Consider the following 13,450-nt stretch of genomic DNA (forward strand, 5'->3'; position numbering starts at 1 on the left):
TCCGCGAGGCTAACACAAAAAGAAAGACAACCATTCCCACACACAGTCATAGTTGGTCACCAGATAACCTAATGTGCATGCCTTTGGACTGTAGGAAGAAGCCAGAGTATCTAAAGGAAACCCACACAGGCAGAGGGAGGACTGCACACGGAAAGGCCCCAGCTGGCTGATGGATTCAAACTCAGTTCGCACTCGGTGTGAGGTGATGCTGCTAACCACCATCGTGCCGCCCACTATTTGTAGCTTTGCTCCTGGATTATTTTTATCTGTAAATTTAAATATATTGCATACTAAAGTTGTATTGGCAATATAAGTAGTTCTTCTGGAAACTAGCCGCACTTTTGACTCCGATATCGACAGAAGCTGTCAGCTTCTCACTTCTAATTACTTTATTAAATATTATCAGAGTAACTCATCCATATAAACTGATGCAAGTGCAAATTTAAACAGTATTGTAAACTGACTTCAATTAATGAATTAACTTGATTTAATTTACTGGACCTGCCTTCAAGTCATTTTCTCTGTGTGTATATGTTCTTCTTCGATCAATTTCTTCACAGGGATTAACCAACAATCCTAAAACAAACAAGATCTCACTCAAACCTTGAGGACATTTGGTGGGAACTTTCTACAGCTGTATTTATTTCCCAACGTTTTAGTGCATTTTATCACACTGGTTTAATAGTAAAGGCTAGAAGGGAAGAGGAAGAGGCATACAGTGAGGTTAAAGCCTTGTACTCATTCTCTGGATTCATCATGCTAACTGGTGCATGACTCAGTCCTAAACACAACAGCTGGTGGTCTGAAGAGCCCGCGGTAGAGCCCCGGGGTGTGAGTTGACCAGCCCACTCATTTACCGGCAGCTTACACAGGGGACACAAAACAGCAGGGTTCTGGGAGCAAGAGATGAGCCTGGCATCGTTTCATATTCTAGCACCCTGCAGCTGCCAAAGAACAAAGATGAGCCAAGAAGCATCACAATGGCACCTGTTTCATCTTACGGGTAAAGAAATTAAGGAGTTCAGAAGATTTAAACACTAGACATCGGCTGTTCAGTCCAAATGAGCCTTTCTGAAATGCCTTCTTTCCAACAGCACTTGAATTAGCAGAGCTGAAACTATTAATGCAGATGGTACTGGTAATCAAGCCTTATCAACCTTCTTTGACTGACAAACACTAAGACTACATAAGCTTGTCACATTTGTCATTGCTGGGCTCCCTGAAGCTACACCACGTGGCGCCACTCAAGTCAGCGGCATGAGTCTAGCCAGCCTAGATGGCTTTTCTTGCAAGACGTAGCTGTATATTCGCAACGGCTATGAGGATAGGGGATTTAAATGATCTGTTGGCTCACCCCCCTCTACTTCTTTAGTTCCAGATGAGATCCGATGTCTTTAGCAAGTTGCAACTTGTACATCGAACATGCCTCATTACAATCTAATTTTATGGGAAAAAAAGAAGAAAATGCAATATACAGAGCCATGATACATTCAGGATGATGGCTCCAGAGCTATTAAAACACACTCATCAAACTGCACATGCTTTTTCAGACAAGCAGAATCATTTTAATTAATATCTAAATTGCAACACCTCTTTGGAAATCTTCTCTCTCTTGCTATGTTGTCGGCAGTTTAATGTGTAGATTTTTAGCATTTTACCAGAAGTGTATAATAAAAAAATTTGGGGGCAGTTTAATTGCGGCTCTCATATATTTCTGTGTGAAAGGAATACGGCCGAGAAATTATGTAACACGGGGTGAAAGAAGACGGAGCAGACCTCTGACACAAAAACAGTGTCATTATATCCCCCAAGGCATTTCACTGCAAAGCCTATTATTTAATGTTATAATTAAAGCCCGCAAATGTGACTGGGAGGGTTAAGATCTGCCCTCTACATATTTGCATTAATATAAAAATAATAACGACCTCCAATTAGTCTCTCCACCTCAAAGCTGCAAACGAGATCACACTAAACTAGGTCGTGAACTCGTGTAATCAGTATAAATTTCCTAATTTATAACTGGAACAGCATGTCTTATGCTGACTAACAACTGCTGCTATTTGAAAATACACTTTACAGCAGATTGTCACGAGTGTTGCAAGGTTGGCACTGTGATATCCTCTTGTGTTGTTGCTTTGTGAGGCAACATCTATTCACTGGAGAGGCACGGGCTTCCAGTTTCACATCTTTTGTTAAGAGTGTCTAAACCAAAGAAATGGACTCAAATAACAGTTTTTGAAACATTACAGCACAGTGACACTGATATGAGGACTTTTTAGATGAACAAATGCAAATGACATTTATTTATTTATTTATTTATTTATTTATTTATTTATTTATTGTATGGTTTGAGAATGAGAGCAGTAGGGGCAGCACACACCTTCACACAGGCAGCTGACTGTGAGCACAAAGCCTTTATTTTTTTGCCACCTAATTCCCCCAAACTGAAACTGACTCTAGGAAAAGACAGCACAAAGTATCAGGACCAAAAACATTTCAATCAAGTCACCAGGCATGTTAAATCAACACTGTATAAACGAAATAAAACAGGCACCTTTACTTGGGGTAATATACAGTGAATCACTCATTGCTTTAAAGCTGAAAGTCAGTTGTTTGCTGACATTCCAGGCTCTGGCTACCTAAAGTCCTAACGTATTTACCACAGATAGTAAAAAACATGGGCGTAGCATCCAGATCAGAAAAATTAAGCCAATCCAGCAGTGCCTTAAGCATGCACTCTATCTGCCACCAGATGGACGCGTGGACTCGTAGTAAAAATCTACAAACATGCTGAAAAAGCATTGAGGACGGGGCTAATGCAGCAGTCCCCAACCTTTTTTGTGCCACAGACCGATTTATGTCTGACAATACTTTCACGGACCGGCCTTTAAGGTGTCTCAGATAAATAAAACAAAATAAAACCAGTACCGGTACCAAAAAAAAGATTTGTTCATAACACAGAGGAAAAGACCCAGGGAAACCGAGTTAACGATAAAAACGATTTTAAAAAATGATGCTAAAAACCAATAAAAACCCTGAAAACCATCAATTTCCCACTCGTGGCCCGGGGGTTGGGGCCCGCTGGGCTAATGTACAATAAATAAAGAGAATTTAAGACTAATTTCAAGACACTTTTTTACTTGACCTGACATAATGATGTGTTTCTTGTTTTTCAATGCTTGTTTTTTTAATTTAATTTTGTTAGAAGAAAGAAAGTGACAGCGATTAAGTGATTATTGTATTGAAATATTTATTTTTCATAATTAATTTGTTCTGCTGTGGCTTTCTTTGTTGTGAAAAACATTTACATGTTGGAGCATCTGCCCTATTGATTTTGATACAACAGCCCCCTGTGGTTTCACTACAGTTAAGCCACCACTGAGGCCTTTGAGGGGTAGACAGCATCTATGTATCTTTAACACAACAAGCGTGTCATTGTCAGCTCTGTGATGCCTGTGACACCATCGCTGTCTGCATTTGTTGACAGCATCTGAAGTTTCCATGACAATTTTTGTACACAATGTTTATTTGTACTTAATGCTTGTTTACTTCCAAGTCTCCGAGGGGTGGCTTTTTTTTTTTTTTTTAACAAATCACCTCAGCCATGTGTACATGTCTGTGTCTGAAAAACACAAATAAAGAGTCCCCAGTGTGAAATGTATTTGCATCCTTGACACCTCGATGTGATATACCCACGTGGCTTTCCCAGAGCACAGTGTGGCTCTCATCTCACTAAGCCCTATCATTGGTGTCAGGCTTGGGACTTCTATTCAGAGACTTCCCTCCAGAGGCAAAGGGCTCTGTGGGTAAAAAGAAAGACCATGGCAATAAAAACAACAGAATGCACATAATAAATAATTGTAGGAAAGCCACAAACTCTCTCACAGCGTAGAATAGAAGTGATTAGTGTTTGCCGTGTAATAGACAATGTGTTTGATATGGCTTTAGGTCGAACCTGAAACTAGTAGGGTAGCAGCCATATAATCATGTATAAACACATCTTATTTTTCAATGTTAACCAATTATTTGACAACGTGACACCCACTTATTTTCCCTGCAGCGCCCTCACCCACTGGTAGAGGAATCCTAGAGGGGCACAATTTCCACAGTGGAATAATGCCACGTGTGACGTTGTGTGACAGTTTAGTTTAGAGAATACTTTTCAACAGTGCAAAATGCACACAAATACCACAAAACATCACTAATCCTTCAAGTTCAAACTTCCTTCTTGTATCCCAGAGCCAGTCTCGCTATCATTTCAACACGTGGTTACTCGATAATGCTCTCCATTACAAGGAAAGCTTTATTTCATTAATCATCAATTAATGCTAATTTTCTTTTGTCTCTGCTCCAAACGTTCAATCACACCCCACACTGCTTATTTTCTAGTTCCTCTCAAGGCTTGAGAGGGTAGAGATTCTTAATCCCCCCCTCCATTACTGATTTAGGCCAGCAGTTGATTGAAAACTGGAAAAAGCGCTATAGCAGGCTCCTACGCTACCCGGAGGCTTTTCACACTACTCAGAAAAGAAAAAGCCATACATGGTACAGAGGAAGGTTCCAGAAAGCTTGCAGACCTTGTGCATTTCAGGGATGAATGCCTGCAGAGGGCTGACAGATTCTTCAGGTCAGGACAACTGTCAGACATTCTTTCACCATATCTGAACAGCACCACAGGAGGATTCACAATCAAACTCATTTAGCTCTTCCATGCACACAATCTGTCTCACCAAATGAAGAACAAAGCACGTTTTGTCATTTTCTACTACAATAGAGATGCAAAGCGAAAGAAACACCCAGATAGTGAGGCTAAACTGCTGCAAATACACACACAGGCAGATGCACGTCCACATGCGCACAGCCTAATCTCCCTCACATCTAATTAACTGTTCTCTCTGAAGATGTATACAGGCTGGCAAGAGACTTATTTCCAATTTGGCAGAGCCAAGAGTATCTTAATGGGCTTTGGAAAAAAATTGCCCCTCAGAATTTTTATATGGATATTTGCTGGGCAAGGGCTTTTACAGCAGTATTCCCACACTTTCAGCAGAGGTCTGATGTGTTTCCATTACTTAGTGATTAGGCATGCAGACACACACAAAAAACAAATAAATACATTAAAAAATGATAGATAGATAGATAGATAGATAGATAGATAGATAGATAGATAGATAGATAGATAGATAGATAGATAGATAGATAGATAGATAGATAGATAGATAGATAGATAGATAGATAGATAGATAGATAGATAGATAGATAGATAGATGAAGCCATTTCCAATCACACTATCCAGGTGGTATTGCAAGGTGGATCAAAATCTGATGGTATTTTTCTACATTTCCCCATCAATTTTGACAAAATCTCCTACACCACTGGCTGAACTGCAGCTCCAAACCATGACAGAGCCTCCACCGTGTTTTACAGATGACACATGGCGCAGACACTCACTGTTGCACCTCTTTCCAGACCTCCTCTGTGAATATTGTTGAAAATCTGTACAAAAGATTTCAAATTTGGATGCAGACCTGTCACCCCTGATTTACGGTCCAGTTCTTGTGTAATTTGGCACACCTCCGCCTTTTTGCCTTGTTTCTCTACCTTAAGAACAGCTTCTTGACAGCCAGAAATCCACTAAAACCATTTCTGATGAGGCTTCAGTGAACAGCAGATGGATCAACTGAAGGGTCAGATGCATCTCAGGTCCTGTGTCAGGTCTTCGCTGGATTTTTTCCTGTTTCTTAAAAACATGACCTTCAAATACTGTGCATCTGTTGTAGATCGTTTTTAGGCCTCCCATTTCTTCTTTCCTCCACTTCAGTGTCTCCAAATTTTCTCAGTTTTCTATGGACACACTGCACATCATGCTGAAATATGTAGGATGTTATACTAATCGCTCTTCGGGAATCACCAATACAATTTTTAATACTGAGTTATCTTTGGCATTTTCTTAGATTCAACTAAAGAAAGTGAGTTAATGTGGATAAAGATACAATTTAAAACTGGAACTGCTGTGATGTGTCATGCCCCTTGAGTAAGATGTGTTATGCTTTAATAATACATAGGGCTGTATTAAATGGCTTAATAAGCAAACACAAAAGTTCCTGTGAAAATGATGAAATGATGAGGTACAAGGACTGGAATAAAAAAGCAGGATGTCCAAAGAAGAGTTTTGAAAGACCTCCACAAAGCCTGTAGAATTACTCATCGAAACAACTTAAAAAAATTACAAGAAAGTCTGGCTCCTTGGAAGAATAAAAAGAAATTAGACGTGGGCTTAAACTTTTGCACAGTATCTCTCTCCAAACACACGCACACATGTATACATACATAAATAAAGAGTGAAAGAGCCAAAGAGACTTTAGTACTGACAATAATATTAATAACTGTGCTATATACTTAAGCTTCACAAGCGTCCTAACATTCAATCAAGTACAAAAAGCAATGTTATCCGATATCTGGGTTGTGTTTATAGGAATTTGGCATCTGCAACAGCCAAGCACAGATCACAGCGATAAACAGAGTTGGAGCATCAGGAACTCACACGAGGGAAGACGATGCTGTATTGTGTAACAGCTAATAACTGTTTTGCTCAGACAAATCAAATAATATTCTTTAAATTTGCTATGGATGAACCCCAAAGGTAATTGTTATTCTTGAAAAGGGAAACATAAGACTCTGCGCAGCACTAACAGAAACTGCAGCACATCGAGCGATTTTGTTTGAAAGCCATAGCAAAGAGTCGAATCCACCCATGAGAATCCCAACTGCTCTGTGTAAGTAGATGTTGATATTAACAGCAAAGCCTCAGAGAAAGAGCTCCGTGGCAGGGCCTTACTGAAGCATTCACAAGCAGATGTGCTTTTGAACAAAGGGCTGACAATCAAGCAGTAATGTGTGTGATGCTATAAAGGCTGACACATGAGCACAGGGGTGATCCTCACAGGCTAGCTGTACTGCTGGCTGACTGCTGTATAACCAAGCATTGGATGGCATATCAATAGCATGGACACTACAGTAGAGGAATCACAAGTTCAACCTGGTGGAGTTTAATGAAGTTGTCCAAGAGCCTGTTTTAGACATTTTTCAGATCCAACAGTGTATTTCACTACCTCCACTCTGTCCTACCCACCTGCTCTTGGCACTCTTCCAAGAGACCTCTTACTGTATGAAAACTAAAGCTGGTAGGATTTTTTTTCTTACTGCCATCTACATCTCACTGCTCCTGTACTGTAAACCAACCAGAGCACTTAAGAATCCTTGAGCAAAACAATATCAGTCTTCAAACACCAAAGTGTCTGACCTCCATCTAAATGAGTTCATTCTGTCAATTCACCCAATGTTTGCCTTAGTGCAACAGATATTAAATTGCACATGCACACACACACACACACACACACACACACACACACACACACACACACACACACACACACACACACATATATATGTATATGTATATGTATATGTATAGCACAAATTGTCACTTGTGTACTTCTTTTGCTAAATGTTTCAAAGTCAAGTGTTATTGGTATTATAACAGAGAGGAAGTGATTGAGAACAAACAGCAACTCAGCCACAAAGTGGTATGTAACGTATAATCACGGAGCAGTCGGGTGCCGGTTTAGCTCCCTGAGATGAGCAGGCGATCATACGCTGTATAGCTGAGAGCGGCCAGCCCAGGTTTGAATCCGGCCCTTTGCCTGCATGTCTTCATGTCTCTCTCTCTCTCCACTTTCCTGTCACTCTTCACTGCATCTATATAATAAAGGCTGAAAAAAGTCAACTAAAAAAATTAGAGAGAAGCAGCACACTAAGGAGCACAGTGTGCAGAGGTCACCAACTTCTTGCAGAGTCAGTCACTACAGACATCTAAACCTCATGTAGCCTTCAGATTATGTCAAGAACAGCGTGTAGAGAGCTTTGTGGAATGGGTTTCCAAGCAGCTGCATCCAAGCCTGACATCACCAAGCACAATGCTTCATTACAGTGGTGCCACTGGACTCAAGAGCAGTGGAGAAGTGTGCTTTGGAGTTATGAATTACACTTCTACTTCTGGTGATCCGGCGGACGAATTTGTCTGACTGCACTGTGCCAAGTGTAAAGTTTGGTGGAGGGGAGGTGGGTAATGATGTGGCGCTGTTTTTCAGGAGTTGGGCTTGGCAGTTTGGTTCCAGCTTAGGAAACCAAGGCATGTTGGACAATTTCATGTGCACAACTCTGTAGGAAGAACTTGGGTATGGGCCCTTCCTGTTCCAACACCAGCGCACAAAGTAAGATCCATGGATTAGAGAGTTTGGTGTTAAAGAACTTGGCGGCCTACACAGAGTCCTGACTCGAACTCGATAGAACACTTTTGGGATGAAATTGTGAATTTGACTGTGAGCCAGCATCTCGTTCAACATTAGTGTCTCACAAAAGCATTTCTGAAAAAACAGTCCAAATGCCCTGTGAACACTCCTAAACGTCATGGAAAACCTTCTCAGAACAGCAGCAAAGGGTGGGCCAAAAATGGATGTCACTGAAGTTCATATGTGTGTGTGAAGGCAGACGAGTGAATACTTATGGCAATATCTATCTATCTATCTATCTATCTATCTATCTATCTATCTATCTATCTATCTATCTATCTATCTATCTATCTATCTATCTATCTATCTATCTATCTATCTATCTATCTATCTATCTATCTATCTATCTATCTATCTATATATATATATATATATATATATATTACATCTGTTCACAGTTCAGTAAATGTGATTGTCCAAAAAGCAGCAGGATAGTTTCCACCAAATGTGCTGATTTTATATCACAGTTAAAATTCGTAACCATTATTACCGGAAGCCCTTGTACCATTAAAAAATGTAAAAGTTAGTTATGAAATACATGGCAAGTACAAAAGCAATTTTTTTCAACTGGTTACAGATTTTTAAAAATGATGTATCAGTCAGCTGTAAATCCATGGAACATTAATTTGAGGTCTCTCTGTTGCACTGAAGGTTTACCGGGTTCTTTACTTTCTGGATAAGTTTTATGACCCCACAGCCCATGAGACTCATTCAGACTCTTTCTTTACTGTAGGTAACACTGTGTGGGTGGAAGAGAGCTTCCACTTAGAATTCAATCAACAAACACAAATAAATAACCAACGGAAAGGTCTGTTTTTTCAATCTTTGTTCCTCTTCATTTCATTATGATTAATTGTTTAATACTAATTAAAATAAAGCTAAAAGTGTAGATTCAATAATTATCACCCTGTTATATTTCATAACAGATAAACATGTGGGTTTGTCACCTCTGAAATAATGCAGCTCAGCTTGTCAGTGGCAGAAAGCTGTCAAAATAATTAGCTTATGCAAATGGGAGCTTAGAACCTGAGGAAGCCACCTCTGCAGAAATAATAAACCTGTGTGTTTTGTATCTAGAGGCATAGCAGTAGCATGACATAGCAAATGATGGAGGGATGAGCGCTAACGCTGCTCATGCTGCTTACCACACGTTTGTATTGGCATAGCTAATTAAGCATAATTGAGTGCTTTCTACTATCCCTTCTCCGGAGGCCCATATCTACCCTCTGTTGTATTTATGCAAAGGTTATTTGGAGACAAAAACAATCCAATTACACGTAGAGTACTGGCTTTGCAAAAAATGCAACAAGGACTTGGTCACAGGCCCTCAAAACATCTTGCTCTATAATAAAACCAACAGTCTTTGACTTTAACATGTGGTCAAATGCCAAGAAAATTTAGTCCTTTAAGAGCTGTCAACCAAAAAAAAAAAACTTTGAACATGAACTTGAGCTTTGAACCGCAGTTCACTCGAGCATCCTTGCAATGCCAAAGTATTTTAGTGCTAATTTACTTTTTTGCACACCCTAAGTTTAATCACAAACCATCAAAAAAGGAAAGACAAAGACATCAGAAATCACCATGCACCCCTGGACTCATTTAGTTCTAACTATGAAATACGATAAATTTCTAATACACGTTCACACATGCAAGATACAGACGCTGGCTAAGATTTAAACACACATTCAGTCATTAACAAAGCCATCATATTCCCCATCATGCCAAAACCATGTTAAGACCATATAAGAGGGCTCTGTGATCATTATGAGATGACACTGCCAATTACCAATACAGCATTTCCGTTTTGTCTGTAAGAGGCAATAGAGGGATTAACTTCAGGACTCTCTGCCTCTCCTCTTCCCTCTCATGAAGCAGGCTATGTTTACTGACTAATCTCTTTTCTTGCTTTAACCATAAATGTGATTACCACTACACAAGAGATAATAAAACCCCATATCTTAGCAGTACCAAAGAGCATGAATTAAAACCTAAGCTGTAGCCTTGAGGAATATCTAAACCAAATAAAATCCACAGCATAAGAACTATTTCATGTTGGGTGCATACAGCCCCCTGCTGGCAAACACTACTCACTATTTAGCCAAATCCAACACAACAAGCTCCATGATCATCTTCTGTTGAATATGAGCAACAGGTATGCAGACACTTTCCAAAGGTATGTTCTAGTGTCACTGTTCCAAAGTCAGTCCTTTACTTGCTCCGATTTACAGACATGAGGGAATCTCAAATGTGTGTTTCAGCAGATTACACATGATGCACTCACATATGAGTCTCACTGTTACTTTGATTCTTACTGTCACCTCCGCCAACTCTTTAAGGAGAGGAAAACCTGCCTTTAATTGTCAATGAAGTTAAGTGTTTGTGCATTAACCAAATATTTAAATTGGTTCATAAAATGTAAAAAAAACACACACACACACACACACACACATAGGCGATGAAACTACACGTTGAGATTTTTACATAAAGAGCAACATGACTAATGCTTTTACGCATGCGGCTCACTCCTGGTGTCTGTTTGATTGTGGATAAGAAATGAAAGGCAGCTCAATGTGATTCACCACTGAGCAAGTTGGAAATGGAGAGGACCACGCGACCTTCAAAGAGCAAATTAAAAAAAAAAGACAGAGAGAGAGAGAGAGAGGATATATAGATATAGACCGATTCAGTCGCAATGGCATCCACTGAACACTTTTCAAATACCGACGAATAAGTTCAGATGAAAGCTTGGACAAAGTCAACCTCATGGAATATATTAGGAGAAAAGGCTGATACTTTTCATGAAACCGCGGAGGACTCTACATGAATCCGCTATTAAAAGCGGGGTTGAAATGCAGCATGTTAGTGACGGGACATATTAAATGGTTAAAGGTCTGAGGGAGATCACAGAGATTATTGCAAAATTGTTTGATTTAAGGGGAAGAAACGAGACGTGACACGTGGTGAAGGGGGCCAAACGCCTCGTTGATTTGTCAGTTTCGCCTACCTGATATTTCCTGATGAGGTACATTGACGAGGCTGAATCCTTTCGCGTTATAAGCTTGTCTAACCTCGCTACAGCTCCGCGCTTTGCTTTCACCACCGGATGACAGGGACAGCACCGACAGAGTACATAAGGCGACTTGCAGTCTCCACATCGCATACATCAGTGAAATCCTTGATAATGTTTCACAGAGAAATAAGAGATCCGATAGAATAAGAGAAATCCCAAAAAACAAAGCCTGATTGAACGATTTCTCCAGTCTGCGCGTTCAGATTTTCATTTTTTTAAAAGAGAGAGAGGGAGAGAGACTCCTCACTTTAGATGCTGGTGCTTCCACCTCATTTTCACCTCGAAAAAGAAAAGAAATAGCCAACGAGTCAGATCGGTCCCAGTTTGAACAAAATCCTCGTGAAGAAGATACCTGGTGCTCAGTGTGCCAACAACTTCTCCAGCGCACGCACACACCGCTGCCCCGTGTTTATGTCAGTGTGAGGAAAGCGAAATGCAACGGAGACGCACGCTGCACAGCGAGCAGAGCGCACAGGGCAGGGCAAAACATGGAGTGGAGTGGCTGCGACTTCAGCAGCTCACATCCAGGGGCGCGTACTGTCCTCTGCCATTTATGCATTCTCGGTAACGCACACTATCGCACATTAGAGTGGAGACACATGTTGGAGACGCGGGGAGTGTGGGCGGAGTACAACGACACACTGGCCACACACTTGAGGTTATTTCCTTTTAATGTCATCAATCTGATGTTGGCGCACGAAATAGAAGAACCCTCTGTGACCATTCCGTGTCTTTTAATGAATCCAATCGATGGGAGTAATAAGAAGGAAGGCTAGAAAACTCATCGAAAAGATAAGGCACAATATGATCTTAGCAGCTATGAACATTTGTAACGCACCAAATCCTGTTTGGAGCACCTCAGAGGACTGCGCGTTAACTTACTGTAATTTCCTGGACACATAACCCCAACACGACCTTTGGTTAATGGTATACCAAGTATTCATGAAATGCAATGTTTCAGGCAACAAAACAAATACTAGTGGCACAAACAGCCACAACATTTGTCAAATATATAATAGAGCACATCACACATTTTATCTCTAACCTTTTTTTCCCTTAGTTTAAGATGATGCTTTAAGTCAGGACTGTTTGTCTGTCTTATATTCACGAAGATGATTTGACCCAATTTAAATGCACTACCCACAAATGGCAACATTGAGCTGACTTATCACACTATAGCATCAAAGTGATTTCCAACATCTTTTAACAATGAGGTAACTTTGTTAGACGAGGAGGGAAAAGTTTTACAGTTATAATGAAGAAAATCTGCGAGGAAAAGTATCTCGTTATATTGTGAAATATTTCCTCCTGAGAGTAAAAAACAAAAAAAAAGTAGAGTGAATCTCATAATATTCAGTATAAACACTCCCTCGGTGTGTTTTTGTGTTTCGGGAGCTGCTTGCTTGTTAAAATCAGCTTTAAAATACACCGCATAAGTGCAATTAGACATAACTCAGGGCTGTGAAATGTAAAGGAGAAAACCAGGAAAGCAGGGTTGCACTAGACCATAGAAAGCATAAAAATTTGAGAGAATGATCGTGTCTTAATTCGTTTGGGGCTAATGCAACATGAAATTATGCATTTACTAAGCAATGTAGATGGACTCATCATTTCAGACTGTGAATACTAAGGGATGCTCTCTGCGATGTTTGATTATCGCTTCAGGATGTACAGAAAGACCCATCTGCCCCAGTGAAAAGTCTACCTCATTTTTAATATTAGATTATTAGGATCTTTGCGCCCTGAAGCAACAGGGCAGCCCAGTATCTTTCAGTAACAGGCAGGCACATTTTTTCTTGCAAATACAAAATGCATGGTCTTAAAAATATTTCAGACTTCAGTTGTAGTAAGGACTGATCATTTAAAACTATTAGTCTGGTTTGAAGATAAATATTCAGTTGCGGATATATTTCTCAGCTCATTTGAAATCAGCTCCCTTTATCCACACCTTTGCTCTGAATCCGTTGCACGTCCCTTGAAGTTACATAACATAATAATCCTGAGTAATAAACATCCTGTAAATAATCAA

The 13,450-nt window shown here is 40.1% G+C and overlaps 1 protein-coding gene across 2 annotated transcripts in view; it reads right to left on the reverse strand.

Moving 5' to 3' along the window:
• gpc6a (glypican 6a) overlaps positions 1 to 11,958 on the reverse strand; it is a 146,860-nt gene extending 134,902 nt beyond the window's left edge. For both annotated transcript variants that reach the window (XM_026165760.1, XM_026165750.1), the window contains exon 1: positions 11,356 to 11,958. In XM_026165760.1, the coding sequence (XP_026021545.1) occupies positions 11,356 to 11,515 (160 nt within the window). In that variant the 5' untranslated portion in view covers positions 11,516 to 11,958. The remainder of the gene's footprint in view (positions 1 to 11,355) is intronic.
• Positions 11,959 to 13,450: the final 1,492 nt, after the last annotated feature.

The sequence above is a fragment of the Astatotilapia calliptera genome, chromosome 1 (assembly GCF_900246225.1).
Source record: "Astatotilapia calliptera chromosome 1, fAstCal1.2, whole genome shotgun sequence".
In the NCBI taxonomy this organism is placed as follows: Eukaryota; Metazoa; Chordata; class Actinopteri; order Cichliformes; family Cichlidae; genus Astatotilapia; species Astatotilapia calliptera.